The following is a 19803-nucleotide window of genomic DNA, read 5'->3' on the forward strand; positions in this document are numbered from 1 at the left end:
GAGGAGAGGAGTAGGGCTAGAAAAGGAGGTAATAATTGATCAGGCCTATTTGAGGAAGCCTCCATAAAATCCCAACACTAGCTGGTTCAGAAAGCTCCACGCTGGGAGGGTGACACACCCCAACTCCACAATGATAGGTCCTGCACTTGGGTCCATCCCAGAACTCACGCATCTATCTTTTCATGTGGCTATTCATCTGTATCCTTTATCATATCCTCTAATAAACTGGTAAATGGAAGTGTTTTCCTGAGTTTTGTGAGGTGCTCCAGCCAATTCACTGAACTGAAAAAGAGAGTTGTTGGAAACTGTGATACATAACCAGTTAATAAGAAGCACAGGTGGATAACCTGAACTCGTGACTAGCATATGAAATGTGCTGGAGGGGAAGTCTTGTGGGGTCTCCATGTTATTTCTGTGAAGACAGGATCAGAACTGAGTTGCATTGCAGGACACCCAGCTGGGGTTGTACGGACTTGCTTGTTGTGGGGAAAATCCCCACACACTGGTGACCAAAATTGTCAAAAGTGCTCTGTGTAAGGGTGGTTGTAGTGTCAGCATAAACGAGATACAGAGGAAAGAAACACACAGCAGGAAGGTCTGAATTTTCCTTCCACAGGAGGAAGAAAACTGAGGGTTTTTGTTTTCTTTTGTTTTTCAAGAACCCACCTAATGAGAGAATTTTACAGTCTTCAAAGTGCACATTCTGCAACAGCAAGACAAACCATATTTCTGGCTACCAAACACATCTTCATAAATTGTAAGAATTCAAGTTATACCAAATGTTTGTATGACCACAATGGAATTAAAACAGAAATCAATAACAGAAAACTCTCCTGGAAATCAAATATTTGGAAAATAATTATCTACCTGTAAGTTTGGGAAAAGGAGGAAATTCGAATGTATTCTGAATTGAGTGAAAATGAAAACTGAATATATCAACATTTATAATTTGCCACGAGAGCAGAAATTTTTGAAAAAGCACCCATGGAAAATATTTTCAACATCACTATCTAGCAAGTATGAGACTTCAGCATTTCCTGTTTCTGCCATGAGAACACCAGTCTGCCATAGAAAAGCGTCATAGAAAAGGAAGCGTCTCTAATATACACTGGTGACATTCATTAAAAACTTTTAATTGTTCACAGGATTGGCAAATGGGAACAAAGTTTTTCAAAAACATTCTCAGCTCACCAACTGTACACTGTAGTTGTACTACAGTTGCATTGATGTTGAATATGAAGTTCTAGGAGATGGTATGTCAGAATCACAGACATATCTCAGAGACTGGCTGTCGACCTCCCCGACTGATACCGATACACCACACGAAAATCCTGGCAGCAGGAAGGGCTCACATGAGTAACTACCTATTTCAGTCTGAGTGGCAGAGTCTGTAAGGGAAACAGGTTTGTGAGTTGGGAAAGCATTCCCACGTCAAACAAGGATTTCTCTAGAGGAGAAACTAATCTCCTGAAACAAAACCCCAGGCATATTTTGGAGATGTTGGAAATTTGGTTCCAGAGCACCCCAATAAAGAAAATACTGCAATTAAATCGGTCACATGAATTTTGTACATTCACAGTGCTTATGAACTCATGTTTATACTTTACTGTAGACTATAAATTGTGCAATGGCAGTACAAAATGTTAAATAAAAGATACATTATTGCTGCAATCTCTTTAAGGAGGCAGCCAAGTGGATGCAGACATACAGATCTCTGTGAAGACCCTGAGGGCGTTCCACCTGGCCAGCAGCCTTGGATTTTTGTGGGCAAAGAGCTGGCGGAGGGTCGTACTCTCTCAGAATACGATATCCAGAGTCTACCCTGCACTTGGTGCTTTGCCTGAGGGGTGGCTTCATGGAGCCTTCCCTCAGCAGCTCGCCCAGAAATACAACTGAGACGAGGACCTGCCCCTCGTGTTATTCTTCCCTGCATCCCTGTCAACTGCCCCATGAAGAACTGTGGCCACGCCAGCAACCTGTCCCAAGAAAGAGATCAAATAAGACCCGTCCACAGGCTCCTCCTTTGCCAGTGGGGCGGCCTCCTTCCCAAGCAGCAGGCATTTCATTCCACAACTTAGTATTATTAAGATTACTAGTCACAGACAACATAACAAATATAATAATAAGTGTGAAACATTGAGAATTATCCACATGTGACAGACACACACGAAGTGACCAAATGTTGTTGGAAATATGGTGCCAAAGACTTGCTCCACACAGGATTGCCACAAACCTTCAGTTTAGGAGGGAAAAAAAAAAAAAAGTAATGACATAATAGGAATTTACCATAACCACAATTACATTATGAAGTTAAGTCATTTAAAAATGGCAGGCCTTCCCTGGTAGCGCAGTGGTTGAGAGTCCGCCTGCCGATGCAGGGGACACGGGTTCGTGCCCCGGTCCGGGAAGATCCCACATGCTGCGCAGCGGCTAGGCCCGTGTGTCATGGCCGCCGAGCCTGCGCGTCCGGAGCCTGTGCTCCGCGACGGGGGAGGCCACAACAGTGAGAGGTCCGCGTACCGCAAAAAAAAAAAAAAAAAAAAAAAGGCAAGAGATGCAAAATTAAATACAGATGTTGAATAGTTGAAGGATAGAAATAATTAGCCTTGTTAGTGTAGCAACTTGATTAAAAGATTTGTTTTTAAACCTGGACAACATGGATTCAATTCCTGATTCAGTCACTTGCTGGGATGGAACTGAATAGGTCTAAATCTGTCTTTGCCCTAAAATCCTTCATTTGTGAAATGAAAGTAAACGTCAGTGCTTTTTTCAGACATGAAAATTCAGTAAGTTTTTGGGCATAAAGCCTTAATGACAGTGACTCTTACTTGAACTGTGAGAGAAAAGATAATACAAATCAAAATTAAGATCACTTATCCAAGGAAAACATTTTATTTTTGGTCAGGATCAAATTCTACCTGGAGGATATCTGGTGTCAGTTGTCATGGTATGAGTAGCACAAATCTTATTTTCTCTGCAGAATTCACTGACTCTGAATGTGAATACCAATCACTGAGAAGTGTCAGAATGGCTTCTAGATATCTGGCAATGGAGACTGTCTCCTTGTCAAAAACTATAGCTGGAATCTTGTGATCTTTGTTATTCACCCTTAAAATTTCATTCAGTTTGTAACAGGGAAGAGTCAATCCTGACTCCATGTTGGATCTGTTTCACCTTTGCTTCCTGTTGCCTTTGTTCACTAAAAGGATACTGTCTATACACAATGGCCTACCTCAGGGAACCCTACCCATCTGCCTGAATGTTAAACCAAAGTGCCTTTGTTCAGGGAAGCACCCTGACCCTGTCCACCTGTGAATGGCTGCAAGAAAGAAGAAATTAACACATCCCCTGCCCAAGGCTGGCCATTCCAAGAGATATTCGCAACACTTATGGCCTTTTTACTTTACTTCCCCACCTCCTCTGCCTCTCTTTTCTATACAAGAAACTGGCATCCAAACCCCGATAAGATGGGTTTTTTTGAGACACTAGTCTGCCATCTCTCCGGGAGAGTTGCTGTTCCTTGACTCAACACCTTCCTCGTCTCCCGATTTACTGGCCTGTTGTGTGGCTAACAGAGCAAGCTTGGACTCGGTAACAAGTTCACTGTTTATTCAACTCCACAAACTTGATTTTCAAACACCTGACCATAGCCAACTCACAAGGTAAAAGATTTCACTTCACCATTTGGCCATTCCAGTTCTTCCATTTAGCTGAACCCCTAAAAGAACACTCTTCTATCATGTTTATAGTGCCCCTACTTTGTACATGTCATTGCGTTATGAGCATATTCATGTCACAAGAGTCCCCAAACAACCCACAGATTTATACATCCCTTGGTGTAAAAGGGGAATATGTCTGGAAGGAAAAAATAATGCTAAAGAAAAGGGGTATTTAAAAAATATATGTATTACAGTAGAAAATAAGCCATGTAGGGTATTCCCTGGCAGTCCAGTGGTTAGGACTCAGGGCTTCCACTGCCACCGCCTGGGTTCATTCCCTGGTCGGGGAACTAAGATCCCACAAGCCATGCGGTGCTGCCAAACAAACAAAAATATCAAAAGAAAAGAAACCATGTAAGGGCCTATTGCTTAATACAATGATTATAATCAAAATTTTAATAGCCTTTGGATAACTGCTCTTCTGGTAAATTGCTTAGATTATCTAAACAACAGTTCCACGCATTAACTTTTATTAAACGAGAGTAAAAATATCTTATTTTTATAAGATATGCGATTTATTTAAATAGTATTTTACAAACATTTTCAACAACCCTATTGAACAACGGAACATATGTCTGCTGCAGGGGGAAAACTGTAATGAATTATTAGCATGAAGAAAAGTATGGTGAACTTTCCTGGTGGTCCAGTGGTTAAGAATCCATCTTCCAATGCAGGGGATGTGAGTTTGATCCCTGGTTGGGTAACTAATATCCCACATGCCGTGGGGCAAATAAGCCTGCGGGCTCTTGAGCCCGCATGCAGCAACGAAGAACCCGCGCTCCGCAACTAAAACCAACGCAGCCAAATAAATACATTTTTTTTAAAAAGGAAAAGAAAACTATGGTGTATCCTAACCAAGAAATCAGGAGTTTCGGGAGTAAACATTCAGTGTTTTATTAAAGCGTCTGACTCCAGTTTTTGATGCTTGATTACTGACACCTTCTAAGTCTCACAACCTCTTCCTATTCTGCATCTCTGGGCAAGATGATAAGGAAGCCTGATGGATCCCTCCTGTGATGCAAACTGGTAGTTCAATCCATATGCATATCCTCCAACAAGCCTCAAACAGTGATCACGTTAACAAACCAAGCCAGTGACCATTCCCTGTTGTCTCAAATCATTTTTTGAACAACTTAGAAGCCTCCCCTGTCCCCCTAGAAACCAAAATAATGTAACACACATTCTCGTAACACTTCAACGTTAATATCAATCTAAATGACCTTTAGTGGGGTCCCACCTTTTTCCACTGAATGGCTACAATTACAATTAGCAACAACAAAAAATATTTGGGGAGTGAATGTATGAAATTTCAAGTTTATCTATCAAACAAAAAAATTCCCATTGTACATTGTTCATTTTTAAGAGAAAACTCATGAACATCGATATTTTCAAATTATTTCACTGAGTGATTCAAGCACAAAAGAGAGATTTATGATTTTTAAGTTTTCTAATATTTTGCATATGCGTACTATATTTGTTATTTTCCCGTCATGTCACTCAAGGTGCATGCCTTAGGTTTACCTTGGACACAACAAAGAATATGAAGCACTACGTTCATGTAATGCATACTCAAGGATGTGGAGCAGGTTTTAGGGAATGTTCAAAAAAAACAGCCCCAAAGTGGAGTCGCTTGCCCCCAGGACAGCAAACCAAGACTTACTTGCAGTTTCACCCCTCCCAGGAATGTGACCTTAAATCAATCACTCTGGAATTTCCTGAACAACACTACAGATGTACCCTACAGGATAAGACCTTTGCAATCCCTCCCCCAGCAAAAGGTAACCTTGCCAAAAAAACTTTTTTCTTTTGGAAATATCTTTCTTATCCTGCCTGGTTTCTATTTACAAATGATTTGCATTTTGTACAGCTGCTTTGAGCCCCTCTTTATTTACTGATACTAGACGGGATGCACACTGATTCACAAATCACTCATGAAAGCCAGTTAGTTCTTTCAATTTACTTGGTTCAATTTTTGTTCTTTAATAGAAGGCAGAGTCTGAAATGCACTCCTACGGTATTTTCACTATAGCCGCATAAATATTCTGGAGCAGAGTTTGCAGAGAATAAATCAGATACAAATTATGAATATATAATCCATAAATTGTATGTTGTTTGATTCCATCAGGGAAAGAAATTTTTACAGATTCTTTCAACCCTGAGAGCCTAATGATGCAATGCTAGCTTCTGTTATAAAGTATTAAGGTGGAATAAAACTGTGTTGGTGGAAGAAACATGATTCATCCAAGGTTAAGAAAAATGATTGATTTTATTAATTAAAGAACACCTATTTTAATTGATTCAGAATTAAACCAAAGCAAAATGTAATGGCAACAGTCAAATGTAAATCATACACATGCACATACTGTTTTTCTCTCACGCTAACTGCTCTTTCAAGTTCCAAGAAGAAAACTAATTTTTCATTAAACATACATATATACAACAGCTATTCCCATTCATTGCAAAAAGTGATCAGCTTTTCCTTTGTACTGTTTCTACCACATAATCAGCCCCTAGGAACCTGTCACTCTCCTTCCTTAATGTCCCTTCTGCTCTGTTCACGGCCAGTTGGCAGACCATTCTGTGCTGTAACCTGTAATGGCCTACCTACAGAAGGGCCTGAACATAGTAAGCATGATTAGTCATGTCAGTTTTACACTATTCACTGCCACCCCCCAACTAATGCTAATTCACACGCTACTGAATTTGATAATAACGGGTCCCACTTTTACCAGCCCCCTCATCTTATTGACTCTTTCCCAGAGACCATTCTGAAAGTCCTGTAGTTAAGGCATAAAATGAACAGACTTCAAACTTCAGGCTGAAAGGCATTAAGAGCAACATAGCCTTTTCAAGAAAAGACAAATAAATATTTATACACTGAAGATAACGGGCCATTTCCACACATGTCCTTCTTCCTGTCATACACATCATGTCATACGTTTTACCATATGTGACTTGTAATTATTCTGTTGTATGCAATATCTCAGATTACTCTCAAAGAACTAAAGACATTTGTTTCTAGTATGGATTCTCTGATACAGTCTGTTGTCAGAAGGGCTCAAAAAATTTCCATATCATTACACCAAAGGTGTTGATACTTGATGAAAACCTTTACATTTCTTGCCACACACATTACATTTGTGTGGTTTCCTTCCAGGATAAGTATTTTGATATCTAGTGATGAATGAGCAATAATTTGAAACCTTGCAATACTCACTGAATGTTCAAGTATGAAGTATTTGGTGAACACTCAGTTTAAGGCACAACACAAAAGCTTTGACACATTCATTACATCTGGAATGTCCTGTCCAGTATAGATTATCTGATGACTGGTGAGACGTGAGCCCTGAGTAAAGGTTTTTCCCATTCATGGCATTTGTGAGGTAGTCTCCAGAATGAATTCTTTGGTGAATGAATTTCTTCTCGAAAGGCCTGATCATACTAAATACGTTTATCTGATTCTTTCCAGCGTGATTTTTCCAATGAAGCGTAACATGTGGACACCTGCTAAAACCCTCACTTAAAGTCTCTCACCAGTATGGATTACCTGATGGTAAGGTAGGACTGAAAGTAAACTGAAGGATATGCCACGCATTATATTTGAAAGATTTCTCTCCAGTATAAATTCTTCGGTGGATATTAAGGTATGAATTCTGACTAAAGACTTTGAGACACTCATTACATTTCTATGATTTCTGTCTAGCACGGATTATCCAATCATAGGTAAGGCTTTGCCACACTGAAGACATTTGCATGATTTCTACCACTATGAATCTCCCATGAACTTAAAGTGTCAATTTTCAAGGAAGTCCTTCCCACCTATATTACATTAATATGGTTTCCCCTCTGTATTTATTACCTAATGTGTAGTGAGGGTTGAAATCTGAGTAAAGGATTTTCAGCACTCAATATTTTTGAAAGGTTTCTCTACAGCACGTATTCTACAATGAGATGCAAGCAGTGAATTTTGACTAAAGACCTTACCACACTAATTACATTTATAAGGTTTTTTTTCCAGTATGTATTCTCTGATGCTTTCCAAGGGTTGGAATTTGACTAAACGCCTTGCCACACTCATTACATTTGTAAGGTTTCTCTCCAGTATGAATCCTCTGATGTCTTGCAAGATATGAATTTTGACTAAAGACTCTGCCACATACATCACACTTACATAATTTCTCTTCTGTATGGATTAACTGATGTCTACTGAGTTTCGATCTGTAATTAAAGGTCTTGCCACACTCATTACATATGTAAGGTTTCTCTCCAATATGATCTCTCTGATGAATTGCAAGGACTGATTTTCGACTATAAACTTTGTCACATACATCACATTTATATACTTTCACTCCTTTATGGATTATCTGATGTCGAGTGAGGGTTGAGCTCCGATGAAAGGTTTTGCCACACTCATTACATTTGTAACGTTTCTCTCGAGTATGAATTACCTGATGCTTTGCAAGGGATGCTTTTAGACTACAGACTTTGCCACACTCATCACATTTGTAAGGTTCCTCTCCAGTATGAATTCTCTGATGAATTGCAAGGATTGCTTTTTTAATAAAGACCTTACCACAGTCATTACATTTGTAAGGTTTATCTCCAGAATGAATTCTGTGATGTTTTGCAAGGTATGAACTTAGACTAAAGACTCTGCCACACACATCACATTTATATAATTTTCCTCCTTTATGAATTACCTGATGTTTCCTGAGGTTCGCGCTATTACAAAAGATTTTGCCACACACATTACATTTGTAAGGATCCTCTCCAGTATGAATTGCCTGATGACATGCAAGCGCTGCTTTCTGACTAAAGACCTGGCCACACTCATTACATCTATAAGGCTTCTCTCCAGTATGAGTTCTCTGATGAACTGCAAGATTTGAATTTCGACTATAAACTTTGCCACATACATCACATTTATGTAATTTCACTCCTTTATGGATTATCTGATGTCGAGTGAGGATTGAGCTGTGATAAAAGGTTTTACCACACTCATTACATTTGTAAGGTTTCTCTCCAGTGTGAATTCTCCGATGACTTGCAAGGGTTCCTTTCCGACTAAAGACCTTCCCACACTCGTTACATTTGTAAGGTTTCTCTCCAGTATGAATTCTCTGATGAAGTGCAAGGATTGAATTTCGATTAAAGACTCTGCCACATACATCACATTTATATGGTTTTGCTCCTGTATGGATTAACTGATGTCTTCTACGATTCGAGTTGTGATTAAACACTTTATCACACACATTACATTTGTAAGGTTTTTCTGCAGTATGAATTCTCTGATGAACTGCAAGGTTTGATTTGTGACTAAAGACTTTTTCACATATGTCACATTTATAAAAATTCTCTTCTGTATGGATTACCTGATGTCCAGTGATGTGTGAGCCATGATCAAGGGTTTTGCCACACACGTTATGTTTGTAAGATTCCTCTCCAGTATGATTTCTCTGATGAACTGCAAGGTCTGAATTTCGACTAAAAACTTTGCCACATACATCACAATTATGTAATTTTTCTTCTGTATGGATGATCTGATGTCGAGTGCGGTTTGAGACCTGATGAAAGGTTTTGCCAGACTCAATACATTTGTAAGGTTGTTCCCTGTGTGCCCTCTGGTCTTGTGTCAGTACTGAAGGATGCACAAAATCATTCCCATTTGTATCAGAAATGCTAGTCTGGACGACAGGAGAAACTGTCTGAGGTGGTGAAAATGAGGCACTACTGTTGATATTCTTGTCAGCTTGATTAAATTCACCAATTTTTTGTTCACTTTTAAATATATGCAATTCATCCCGAAAGCCTGATGCAAGCCTATTTTCAATAGGCTTAATTCCTGCAACACTCCTACCAAGTCCATCTCTCTTATCAGTAGGATTTTCATTATGGGACATAGCAGTTCCTTTGTAATTTCTTACCTCATCTCTCTGCTGAGACTCAAAGTCAGATATATTTTCCTGGATTCCCCTGAGGTTAAAACGTTTCACTTTATTCCTTTCATGTCTTCCCAACATCACTGTTTGTAATACTTCTCCTCTACCAGTGTTTACTTTTAGTTGTAATTTCTTGATCACGTGTGTCGGAGAGATGTCTAGAAGATAAAAGAACCATAAGTAGCCTATTCATTTTAATTCCTAAATAAATGCTTCATGTTAAATACCTGATATTACAGTAAAACTAACACTTATACCAAAGTTATTAACTTTCCAACAAAGATCTTCAAGTTTTTAGGAACACAAAAGGAATGATTCTTCACTAAAGAAAAAGTGATTAAATTTAGGGTACTGTACTTTCAAACAACGTATGCCAAAAATACTCACATAGGAATAACTTCTGTTAGCTATCAAAGAAAGTGTATATTTCCACCATGATGTATAAGCACACACCAATTCACAGTAAACATACTGCTGTCTCATAGCTGAGGAGAAAAATACATTACACTATGCGTATATTCTGCATACCTATTATTCATAAATAATTGCTAAATAGCAGACAATATGTTGTAACAGTCAGTAATAGAAAACTAGCAGGAATTCCCTGGCGGACCTGAGGTTAGGACGCCGCACTTTCACTACAGAGGGCCCAGGTTCAATCCCTGGTCAGGGAACTAAGATCCCACAAGCTGTGCAGCATGGCCAAAATAAAAGGAAAAAAGAAAACTAGCATATTAATGAATAATCTAAATGAGTTGCAGATAGAATTGGGAAACAAATATAGCATAGAGAAAATGAAGAATTTGATAAAACAACTTTTTAAAAAGCAAAATATTTTTCTCAGTACCTCCTATAAAACTATGTATCCATGAAAAAGCATAAAACATCTAAAAGTCAATCATCCGTAAATCAAAATTAGATATTTATGAATAAAATATTCTCCATTTATATTTACAACCAATTAATGGAGCAATTCCCAACCTATGAAGTGCCCTTAAACATCCAGCTCATTGGCTCCACAATATATATAATAAAGAGTGAGCAAGTGGTAAATTTATTAACTACGGTCAGAAACGACATCGTTGAGACAAATTGCAAAACAAACAAAAGCAGCATACGATATAAAATGCAAAGGGACGTCAATAAACATGACACACTATTACTATATCTTGATATACAAAATTACCTTTTGAGTCTTTACTAAAAACGTGCACTATTCTAAGGCATCTAACAGTAATAATTTCCCTTAAATGGCTTGAAGAAACTTACCACAATTTTTCAAATTAGGACAGAAGACTCACAGTTTTCTGTACATGATCCCAACTGATACAGAAAGTAGTGAGAGAAACAGGATTTGAACCTAGACCTACAGACTAAGACAACATCACTTAAGCATGACTACCCAGACAAGCAGTATAAATTACAAAATATCACAGAAAATTCCAAGAGTTTAAAAAGAAAACTTCAAGGGAGATGCAAGAAGACGTGAGCTGTGTAACTAAAAATGTTGTTCAGGCATCCCTCCTAGAAATGGTTTCTGGTTCATCACTGGAGGTGTCACTCCACCTCATAAGCTCTCTCATTAAGATGCTTCAAAATTAGGTGTAGACGTAGAATGAACGATGGTGCACACACAGGTAACGAAAAATATGGCATCAACAACAATTTACTCGACAGTGTCACAAATATGGGGATGTGAACTTGGACACTTTTCTTAGGAGAAATCCCTATGCCATTTAACTGAGGCTGAAAGGGAATGGTCATTAGCATATACGAAACACTGTCACAGTGCCCTTGAGACACGCCTTTGTGTCACTCCACAAAAGCAGAAAAAAGAATGTGGAAAGGCTAATCGGCCAGGCTCTGATGGTAACCTGGAACATGCTGAACTCTCCACTAAATAGCCTGAAGTGGTGATTCTGTGTGTAGCAGGAAAATGTTACAAGATATGAGGAAAAGCATTCTCTGTAAGAATTTTCTGTTACCCAGTAAACCCACTCCATAGAGAGTCCATCAGAAGTTGTCCATTAACTAAGGGTGGATTATCACAGCAAACAAACTAGAAAAATTTCAGAGCCTTGGACGATGTATTTCAAAAGCGGAGCTACAGAGGCACAATCATACAAACTTAGAGGAGTAGCAAATCAGGAAGAGTACACAGTTCCCAACTAGGTAGCGCAGTACACGAGGGGAAAAAACGCAAGATATGTGTGTCCGATTCTATAGGACCTTCAGACGGAACCATGAGCTTTACCCACAGATGCCAAAGTAAAACCCTGAAACATTCACATATTCACCTCATGAAAGATTGGGGATTAAAAAAAGGATCTCTCTGTCCATTATCTTTACAGTTTTCCTAAGTAAAAGTTACATACGATCCATTCAAACTGGCTTTTACACACATCCTGCAGTTTGTGGCAAAAGCAGAACACAAGAAATGGCTGAGGGATCTAAATAAGCAGACAGGGCCTGAGACAGCTCCATGCAGGTTCTGAGGTGCCAGATGGAGTAAGAGAGCAGCCAGTGTCTCCCATCTTCTGATTACGTATCCTAAAAACATCAAATGTGGACGGAACTGGGAAAGGTTCAGGTATTGAGTCTGGAGGCATCAGCTCTTATCTATATGGACTGAGAACTGAGCTTCCAATAAAATCATGCCCTGAGGGAGAGATGAGGGGGACAGAAACCCCAATAAAACAGCTCGCTTCGGACAACTGGCACTCAATTGAGCGGGAGGCTTTGGGATCACTGGGCAGCAGGGACTCACTTCCAGCCTGCCAGACTCACGGCCTGGTCTCGACCCTCCTGGTGGGCATTTCTCTGCTCAGGGCCGCTGCCAGCCCGGACTGGCAACTTTTCTGCTGAACATCCCTAGGCAAGATACGAGTGCCAGGGAGGGGATGGATTCCTCCCTCCACAAAGCGCCTCCTAGCCCATGCTGGGCATGTTCCAGGAATGGGAACTAGCTTTCAACTTTCACCACAGGCCACCCTTAGCCAGCCGGAGCACACTGAGGAAATTTTACCGTCATATTCAACGCATGAGAAAGCTGACCGTTTTTCCCCCTGCTGCCAACACAACACACAGACATCAATAAATGACACTAATAAAATGTGCTACTATTTAAAAGAGAAACAAAAAACAGCCCGCCTCACACTCCTCAAAGTCAAGCAACAACCAGTTCACGGGAGCCAGATACAGAGTGCTGTAGATCATGATAAAGACTTTGCCTTTGTCTCTGTAGGAGCTGCAGCACCACTGCAGGGTGAAAGAATGCATTTTACATGTTGAAAGAGTGATAAGTTATGGAGTTATGGAGAAGAAAAACTTCCCTCTGAGAGTTCATAATAATAAACAAACATTGGTACTCTCATAGAACTCTCCAACAGGAGTGTTCAGAGTTTCTCAAACACTACTGTAATAATGAGGCTTCCCCTCAGCCCTTCTGAGATCTGACCTATATTCAAACTTTGATACAACCCCAAAGGCACTCACCTCACTATCTACAGCCTAGGGCTCTTTCTCTTGCTACAAACTGGGTAAAATATTCAGATGAGAAACAGAAATTCCTCCAGTTAAGAACAAAGAAACATGATTAGCTGTGGATTTTCCAGAAACTTAGTTCTTTGTTCACCAGAGGATGGAGGACGTTACCAATGGGTCTAGAAAAATATTTCAAAAATTCATCCACTACTTGCCTCCTTCTGAATACACAGGGAACAGTATAATATGCAGAAACATACTTCTTTTCCTAGAACTCCATAATCAAAAGCCCATGGGTAGAAAATAGGAAAGTGGGTATATCAAAAGCTTGCCGTAACTACATGAGCTCTGGAACAACCCCTGATGCATCATGAAGTGCGCAGATCATCGTAAGAAGAGGTAGGTTTATACTCCTGATGCCATATCATGAAGCGTTTCACATCTGAGTCAACAGGGATTTCATATCAGTCAAGGAAAACCAGCTCAAATGAGGCACACAAAGGAAATGCAAAGATACCAAGGGAAGATCCCTACTTCTAGAGGGATGTTATCCTCACCTAGGGAGAGCAGGTTCCTGTAGGTCTCCAACATCACGTCCCTGTACAAGGCTTGCTGAGCGGGTTCCAGGCATTCCCACTCCTCCTGAGAGAATTCTATGTCAATATCCTTGAATGTCAACTGTTCCTGAAATGAAAATACATTTCACCAAGGGGTCCTGAGGAGAGTTCTTATTTGCACACAAAATGACAACAAGAGAGGGGTAAGGATGAATTCAGTTGAAGTACGTTTTCTGACAAATCCACGTAAAGGTATTTGGAGCAAATTATCAGTCTCTAATTTTAATTTCTTATGCTTTTTCATGAGATTATGATATCTTCCAATTAATGTGGAGTTTTCATTTTTGTGGAAAATATATGAGATACATACAAATAAAATTCAAGAATGGATTGTCTATGCGGAAGTATTACATATTATGTTTTACATACTGAGTGATGCTCAATATCTGGATGAGCTATAGAATGAGTGATGTCTTAAGTCCACAGTGGCTTTAAAAAAAGTCAAAATCTTAAATTATAATGATGACGACAGCAGCAATGACTAACAGTGGTTGAATACTTCCTATATGCAAAAAACTACTCTAAAGGCTTTATAGATGTGAGCTTGTTATCAACCTAACAGCTCTTTACAGTAAGATCTGTTCCCATCTTACAGAGGAGAAAACTGTCAGAGACAGCCTGAGCAACTCAACTGAGGTTAGGAAGCTAAGAAATGACAGAGCAAGCATATGAACTAAGGTGGCTGGGCTCTGCAATTGAAGCTAAAGAAGCAGAAAATTTAGTAACAGAAAGACCAGTGAAAGTACACTGACAGAGAATTCCTGGAGAAACCTTGAAAGGTCGCTACAGATGTGGGCACACACAAAAATGTACATAAAATGTTAGTAATATTATTACTATTTAAACCATTAAGGGAATTCCTTGGCAGTCCAGTGGTTAGGACTCTGCACTTTAATTACCAAGCACCCAAGTTCAATCCCTGGTCATGGAACTAATACCCTGCAAGCCGAGCAGTGTGGCCAAAAAACATTTAAAAATTGAAAGAGAAAACAAAAAACATTAACAGGAGAGTGTAGAAAAAATTCAAGGCCATGGAATATATTTAAGATATCATTTCAACTGAAAAAGATATTTTACGCAGTAATAAAATCATGATGTCCTTTATCAAACCATGCACTTGAACATTCATAAACTCTTGCATAAATATGTAAACACACAATTAACTGAAATGAGAGTTGTCTCTGGACATATTTTTGCATCATTTTTTTCATCATCAATTTTATTCAAGTGAATTTCAGCATCTTTGGGACAATGAAAACGTATCAGCTACAGTAAATGGTACTAACATGAAAACATAGGATACTTGAACTCTGATCTCACCAGATACCTATATTCAAAAATATAAATACAATTTTATCCACTAAAATTGACATATGAAGGTATTAATAAATATAAAACAGAGTTAACTAGAACATTTCACCATACACCATAATCAAAAGAAAACGCTTGATGCGTTTCTCTGCAACTACCCTGGAGTGAAGGGGGCTGACTAGGTCTCCTGCCTTTTGCCACGGTACGATGTGCCTGAGTAGAGGCAACTAGAAGAAATAACAGGAAAAACAGAGAACAAGAGTGAGAAAAACAGAGAAAATGAGTCAGAGAGTTGGAACAGTTAACGTTCACAAATCTGAGGAGATGCACAGGCAAAAAGTTAAAGGATGGAAAAAGATAATCCGTCCTAAAGAGAGCACAGGTGACTATATTATACCATACAAAACAAAGACAAAAACTGACATGAAACAAAGGCTATTATATAATGATATAAGGTACAAATCACCAAGAAGATATAAAAATTATAAATACGTATAACATTAGAGCTCCCCCCAGAATGAAGTAGACGTTAATAGAAATAAAGAGAGAAGTAGACAGCAGCACAATATCAGTATGAGACTTCAACACCCTAGTTTTACCTACAGATAGAAACAAAAAGAAGATCAATAAGGAAACAGAGGCCTTAAACAACAATATAGGACAACTGTACCTAAGACATGTACAGAACACTCCACCCAATGACAGTAGAAAACACATCCTTCTAGAGCACACATGAAACATTTTCCAGGAAAGACCACACCTTAGGCCACAAAACAAATCTTAACACATTTAAGAAGGTTGAGATCATAAAATGTATCTTCTCCAACCACAATGAAAAGATACTAGAAATAAAGAGCAGAAGGAAAACAGGAAAATCCCCCAAATGAGGAAATTAAACAGCCCATTCTTAAAGAAGCAACGGGTCAAAGAAGAAATCACAAGGAAATTTTAAAAATATTTGAATGAGAATAAAAACGCAACATACTAAAATTTATAACATGCAGTCAAAGCTGTATTAAAACAGAAGTCAAGGACTTCCCTGGCACTTTGGTGGTTAAGACTGTGCTTCCATTGTAGGGGGTGTGGGTTCGATCCCTTGACAGGGAACTAAGATCCCACGTGCTGCATGGCACGGCCTAAAAAAAAAGGTCTACAATGTTAAATGCTTACAATGAAAGAGGGAAAGCAGGACCTCCCTGGCGGTCCAGTGGTTAATACTGCATGCTTCCACTGCAGGGGGCATGACTTCGATCTCTGGAAGGGGAACTAAGATCCTGTATGGCACACAGCATGGCCAAAAAAATAAAATAAAATAAAATATTTTTAAAAAGGGAAAAGATGTCTACACTGCTGTTCAAGAAAGTACTGAACGTCCTAGCTAGAGCCATTAGACAAGACAAAGAAATCAAAGATATGAAAATTGAAAAAGAAGTTAATATTGTTTTTTTGCAGGTGACAAGGTTTTATATATACAAAACAAAAAGATTCCACAAAAAAACGACTACTTCAAAAGAAAACTTTACAGAAGTTGCAGCATAAAAACATCAGCACAGGGCTTCCCTGGTGGCACAGTGGTTGAGAGTCTGCCTGCCGATGCAGGGGACACGGGTTCGTGCCCCGGTCCGGGAAGATCCCACATGCCGCGGAGCGGCTGGGCCCGTGTGCCATGGCCGCTGAGCCTGTGCCTCTGGAGCCTGTGCTCTGCGACGGGAGAGGCCACAACAGTGAGAGGCCCGCGTACCACAAAAAAAAAAAAAAAAAAAAAAAAAAGGCAACAGATGCAAAATTAAATACAGATGTTGAATAGTTGAAGGATAGAAATAATTAGCCTTGTTAGTGTAGCAACTTGATTAAAAGATTTGTTTTTAAAGCTGGACAACACGGATTCAATTCCTGATTCAGTCACTTGCTGGGATGGAACTGAATGGGTCTAAATCTGTCTTTGCCCTAAAATCCTTCATTTGTGAAATGAAAGTAAACGTCAGTGCTTTTTTCAGACATGAAAATTCAGTAAGTTTTTGGGCATAAAGCCTTAATGACAGTGACTCTTACTTGAACTGTGAGAGAAAAGATAATACAAATCAAAATTAAGATCACTTATCCAAGGAAAACATTTTATTTTTGGTCAGGATCAAATTCTACCTGGAGGATATCTGGTGTCAGTTGTCATGGTATGAGTAGCACAAATCTTATTTTCTCTGCAGAATTCACTGACTCTGAATGTGAATACCAATCACTGAGAAGTGTCAGAATGGCTTCTAGATATCTGGCAATGGAGACTGTCTCCTTGTCAAAAACTATAGCTGGAATCTTGTGATCTTTGTTATTCACCCTTAAAATTTCATTCAGTTTGTAACAGGGAAGAGTCAATCCTGACTCCATGTTGGATCTGTTTCACCTTTGCTTCCTGTTGCCTTTGTTCACTAAAAGGATACTGTCTATACACAATGGCCTACCTCAGGGAACCCTACCCATTTGCCTGAATGTTAAACCAAAGTGCCTTTGTTCAGGGAAGCACCCTGACCCTGTCCACCTGTGAATGGCTGCAAGAAAGAAGAAATTAACACATCCCCTGCCCAAGGCTGGCCATTCCAAGAGATATTCGCAACACTTATGGCCTTTTTACTTTACTTCCCCACCTCCTCTGCCTCTCTTTTCTATACAAGAAACTGGCATCCAAACCCCGATAAGATGGGTTTTTTTGAGACACTAGTCTGCCATCTCTCCGGAAGAGTTGCTGTTCCTTGACTCAACACCTTCCTCGTCTCCTGATTTACTGGCCTGTTGTGTGGCTAACAGAGCAAGCTTGGACTCGGTAACAAGTTCACTGTTTATTCAACTCCACAAACTTGATTTTCAAACACCTGACCATAGCCAACTCACAAGGTAAAAGATTTCACTTCACCATTTGGCCATTCCAGTTCTTCCATTTAGCTGAACCCCTAAAAGAACACTCTTCTATCATGTTTATAGTGCCCCTACTTTGTACATGTCATTGCGTTATGAGCATATTCATGTCACAAGAGTCCCCAAACAACCCACAGATTTATACATCCCTTGGTGTAAAAGGGGAATATGTCTGGAAGGAAAAAATAATGCTAAAGAAAAGGGGTATTTAAAAAATATATATATTACAGTAGAAAATAAACCATGTAGGGTATTCCCTGGCAGTCCAGTGGTTAGGACTCAGGGCTTCCACTGCCACCGCCTGGGTTCATTCCCTGGTCGGGGAACTAAGATCCCACAAGCCATGCGGTGCTGCCAAAAAAACAAAACAAAAACAAACAAAAAAATCAAAAGAAAAGAAACCATGTAACCTATTGCTTAATACAATGATTATAATCAAAATTTTAATAGCCTTTGGATAATTGCTCTTCTGGTAAAATGCTTAGATTATCTAAACAACAGTTCCACGCATTAACTTTTATTAAACGAGGGTAAAAATATCTTAGGCAATTTATTTAAATAGTATTTTACAAACTTTTTCAACAACCCTATTGAACAACGGAACATATGTCTGCTGCAGGGGGAAAACTGTAATGAATTATCAGCATGAAGAAAAGTATGATGAACTTTCCTGGTGGTCCAGTGGTTAAGAATCCATCTTCCAATGCAGGGGATGTGAGTTCGATCCCTGGTTGGGTAACTAATATCCCACATGCCGTGGGGCAAATAAGCCTGCGGGCTCTTGAGCCCGCATGCAGCAACGAAGAACCCACGCTCCGCAACTAAGACCAACGCAGCCAAATAAATACTTTTTTTTTAAAAAGGAAAAGAAAACTATGGTGTATCCTAACCAAGAAATCAGGAGTTTCGGGAGTAAACATTCAGTGTTTTATTAAAGCGTCTGACTCGTTTTTGATGCTTGATTACTGACACCTTCTAAGTCTCACAACCTCTTCCTATTCTGCTTCTCTGGGCAAGCTGATAAGGAAGCCTGATGGATCCCTCCTGTGATGCAAACTGGTAGTTCAATCCATATGCATATCCTCCGACAAGCCTCAAACAGTGATCACGTTAACAAACCAAGCCAGTGACCATTCCCTGTTGTCTCAAATCATTTTTTGAACAACTTAGAAGTCTCCCCTGTCCCCCTAGAAACCTGAATAATGTAACACACATTCTCATGACACTTCAACGTTAATATCAATCTAAATGACCTTTAGTGGGGTCCCACCTTTTTCCACTGAATGGCTACAATTACAATTAGCAACAACAAAAAATATTTGGGGAGTGAATGTATGAAATTTCAAGTTTATCTATCAAACAAAAAAATTCCCATTGTACATTGTTCATTTTTAAGAGAAAACTCATGAACATCGATATTTTCAAATTATTTCACTGAGTGATTCAAGCACAAAAGAGAGATTTATGATTTTTAAGTTTTCTAATATTTTGCATATGCGTACTATATTTGTTATTTTCCCGTCATGTCACTCAAGGTGCATGCCTTAGGTTTACCTTGGACACAACAAAGAATATGAAGCACTACGTTCATGTAATGCATACTCATGGATGTGGAGCAGGTTTTAGGGAATGTTCAAAAAAAACAGCCCCAATGTGGAGTCGCTTGCCCCCAGGACAGCAAACCAAGACTTACTTGCAGTTTCACCCCTCCCAGGAATGTGACCTTAAATCAATCACTCTGGAATTTCCTGAACAACACTACAGATGTACCCTACAGGATAAGACCTTTGCAATCCCTCCCCCAGCAAAAGGTAACCTTGCCAAAAA

At 39.3% G+C, this 19803-nt stretch overlaps 1 protein-coding gene and 1 long non-coding RNA gene across 4 annotated transcripts in view; one reads left to right on the forward strand and one right to left on the reverse strand.

The window, feature by feature from the left end:
- The window catches only part of LOC111181045 (uncharacterized), a 108193-nt gene that overhangs the window by 76178 nt on the left and 12212 nt on the right, over window positions 1–19803 (forward strand). For all 3 annotated transcript variants that reach the window (XR_016390826.1, XR_016390828.1, XR_016390830.1), the window contains 2 exons: window positions 660–5497; window positions 7189–19787. This is a non-coding gene — a long non-coding RNA (uncharacterized LOC111181045). The remainder of the gene's footprint in view (window positions 1–659; window positions 5498–7188; window positions 19788–19803) is intronic.
- On the reverse strand, window positions 5967–13823 carry LOC149744559 (uncharacterized). Its single transcript, XM_089902061.1, has 2 exons — window positions 13699–13823; window positions 5967–9816 (listed from the first exon to the last, which is right to left on the reverse strand). Exons 1-2 carry the CDS (start codon window positions 13730–13732, stop codon window positions 7718–7720), a joined length of 2133 nt encoding a protein of 710 aa, XP_089758187.1. The 5' UTR covers window positions 13733–13823; the 3' UTR covers window positions 5967–7717.

Source organism: Delphinapterus leucas, chromosome 20, assembly GCF_059928025.1.
Source record: "Delphinapterus leucas isolate spDelLeu-1000000601 "Yukka" chromosome 20, BTC_Dleu_Yukka2, whole genome shotgun sequence".
Lineage (NCBI taxonomy): Eukaryota > Metazoa > Chordata > Mammalia > Artiodactyla > Monodontidae > Delphinapterus > Delphinapterus leucas.

What these genes read in the sequence shown, in the direction of transcription:
- LOC149744559 (XM_089902061.1), bottom strand. Translation starts at nt 13,732, where the DNA reads ATGTTGGAGACCTACAGGAACCTGCTCTCCCTAG. An exon ending in CAGGAACCTGCTCTCCCTAG is followed by an intron (nt 9,817 to 13,698) that starts GTGAGGATAACA and finishes TTTATCTTCTAG; the next exon opens with ACATCTCTCCGACACACGTG.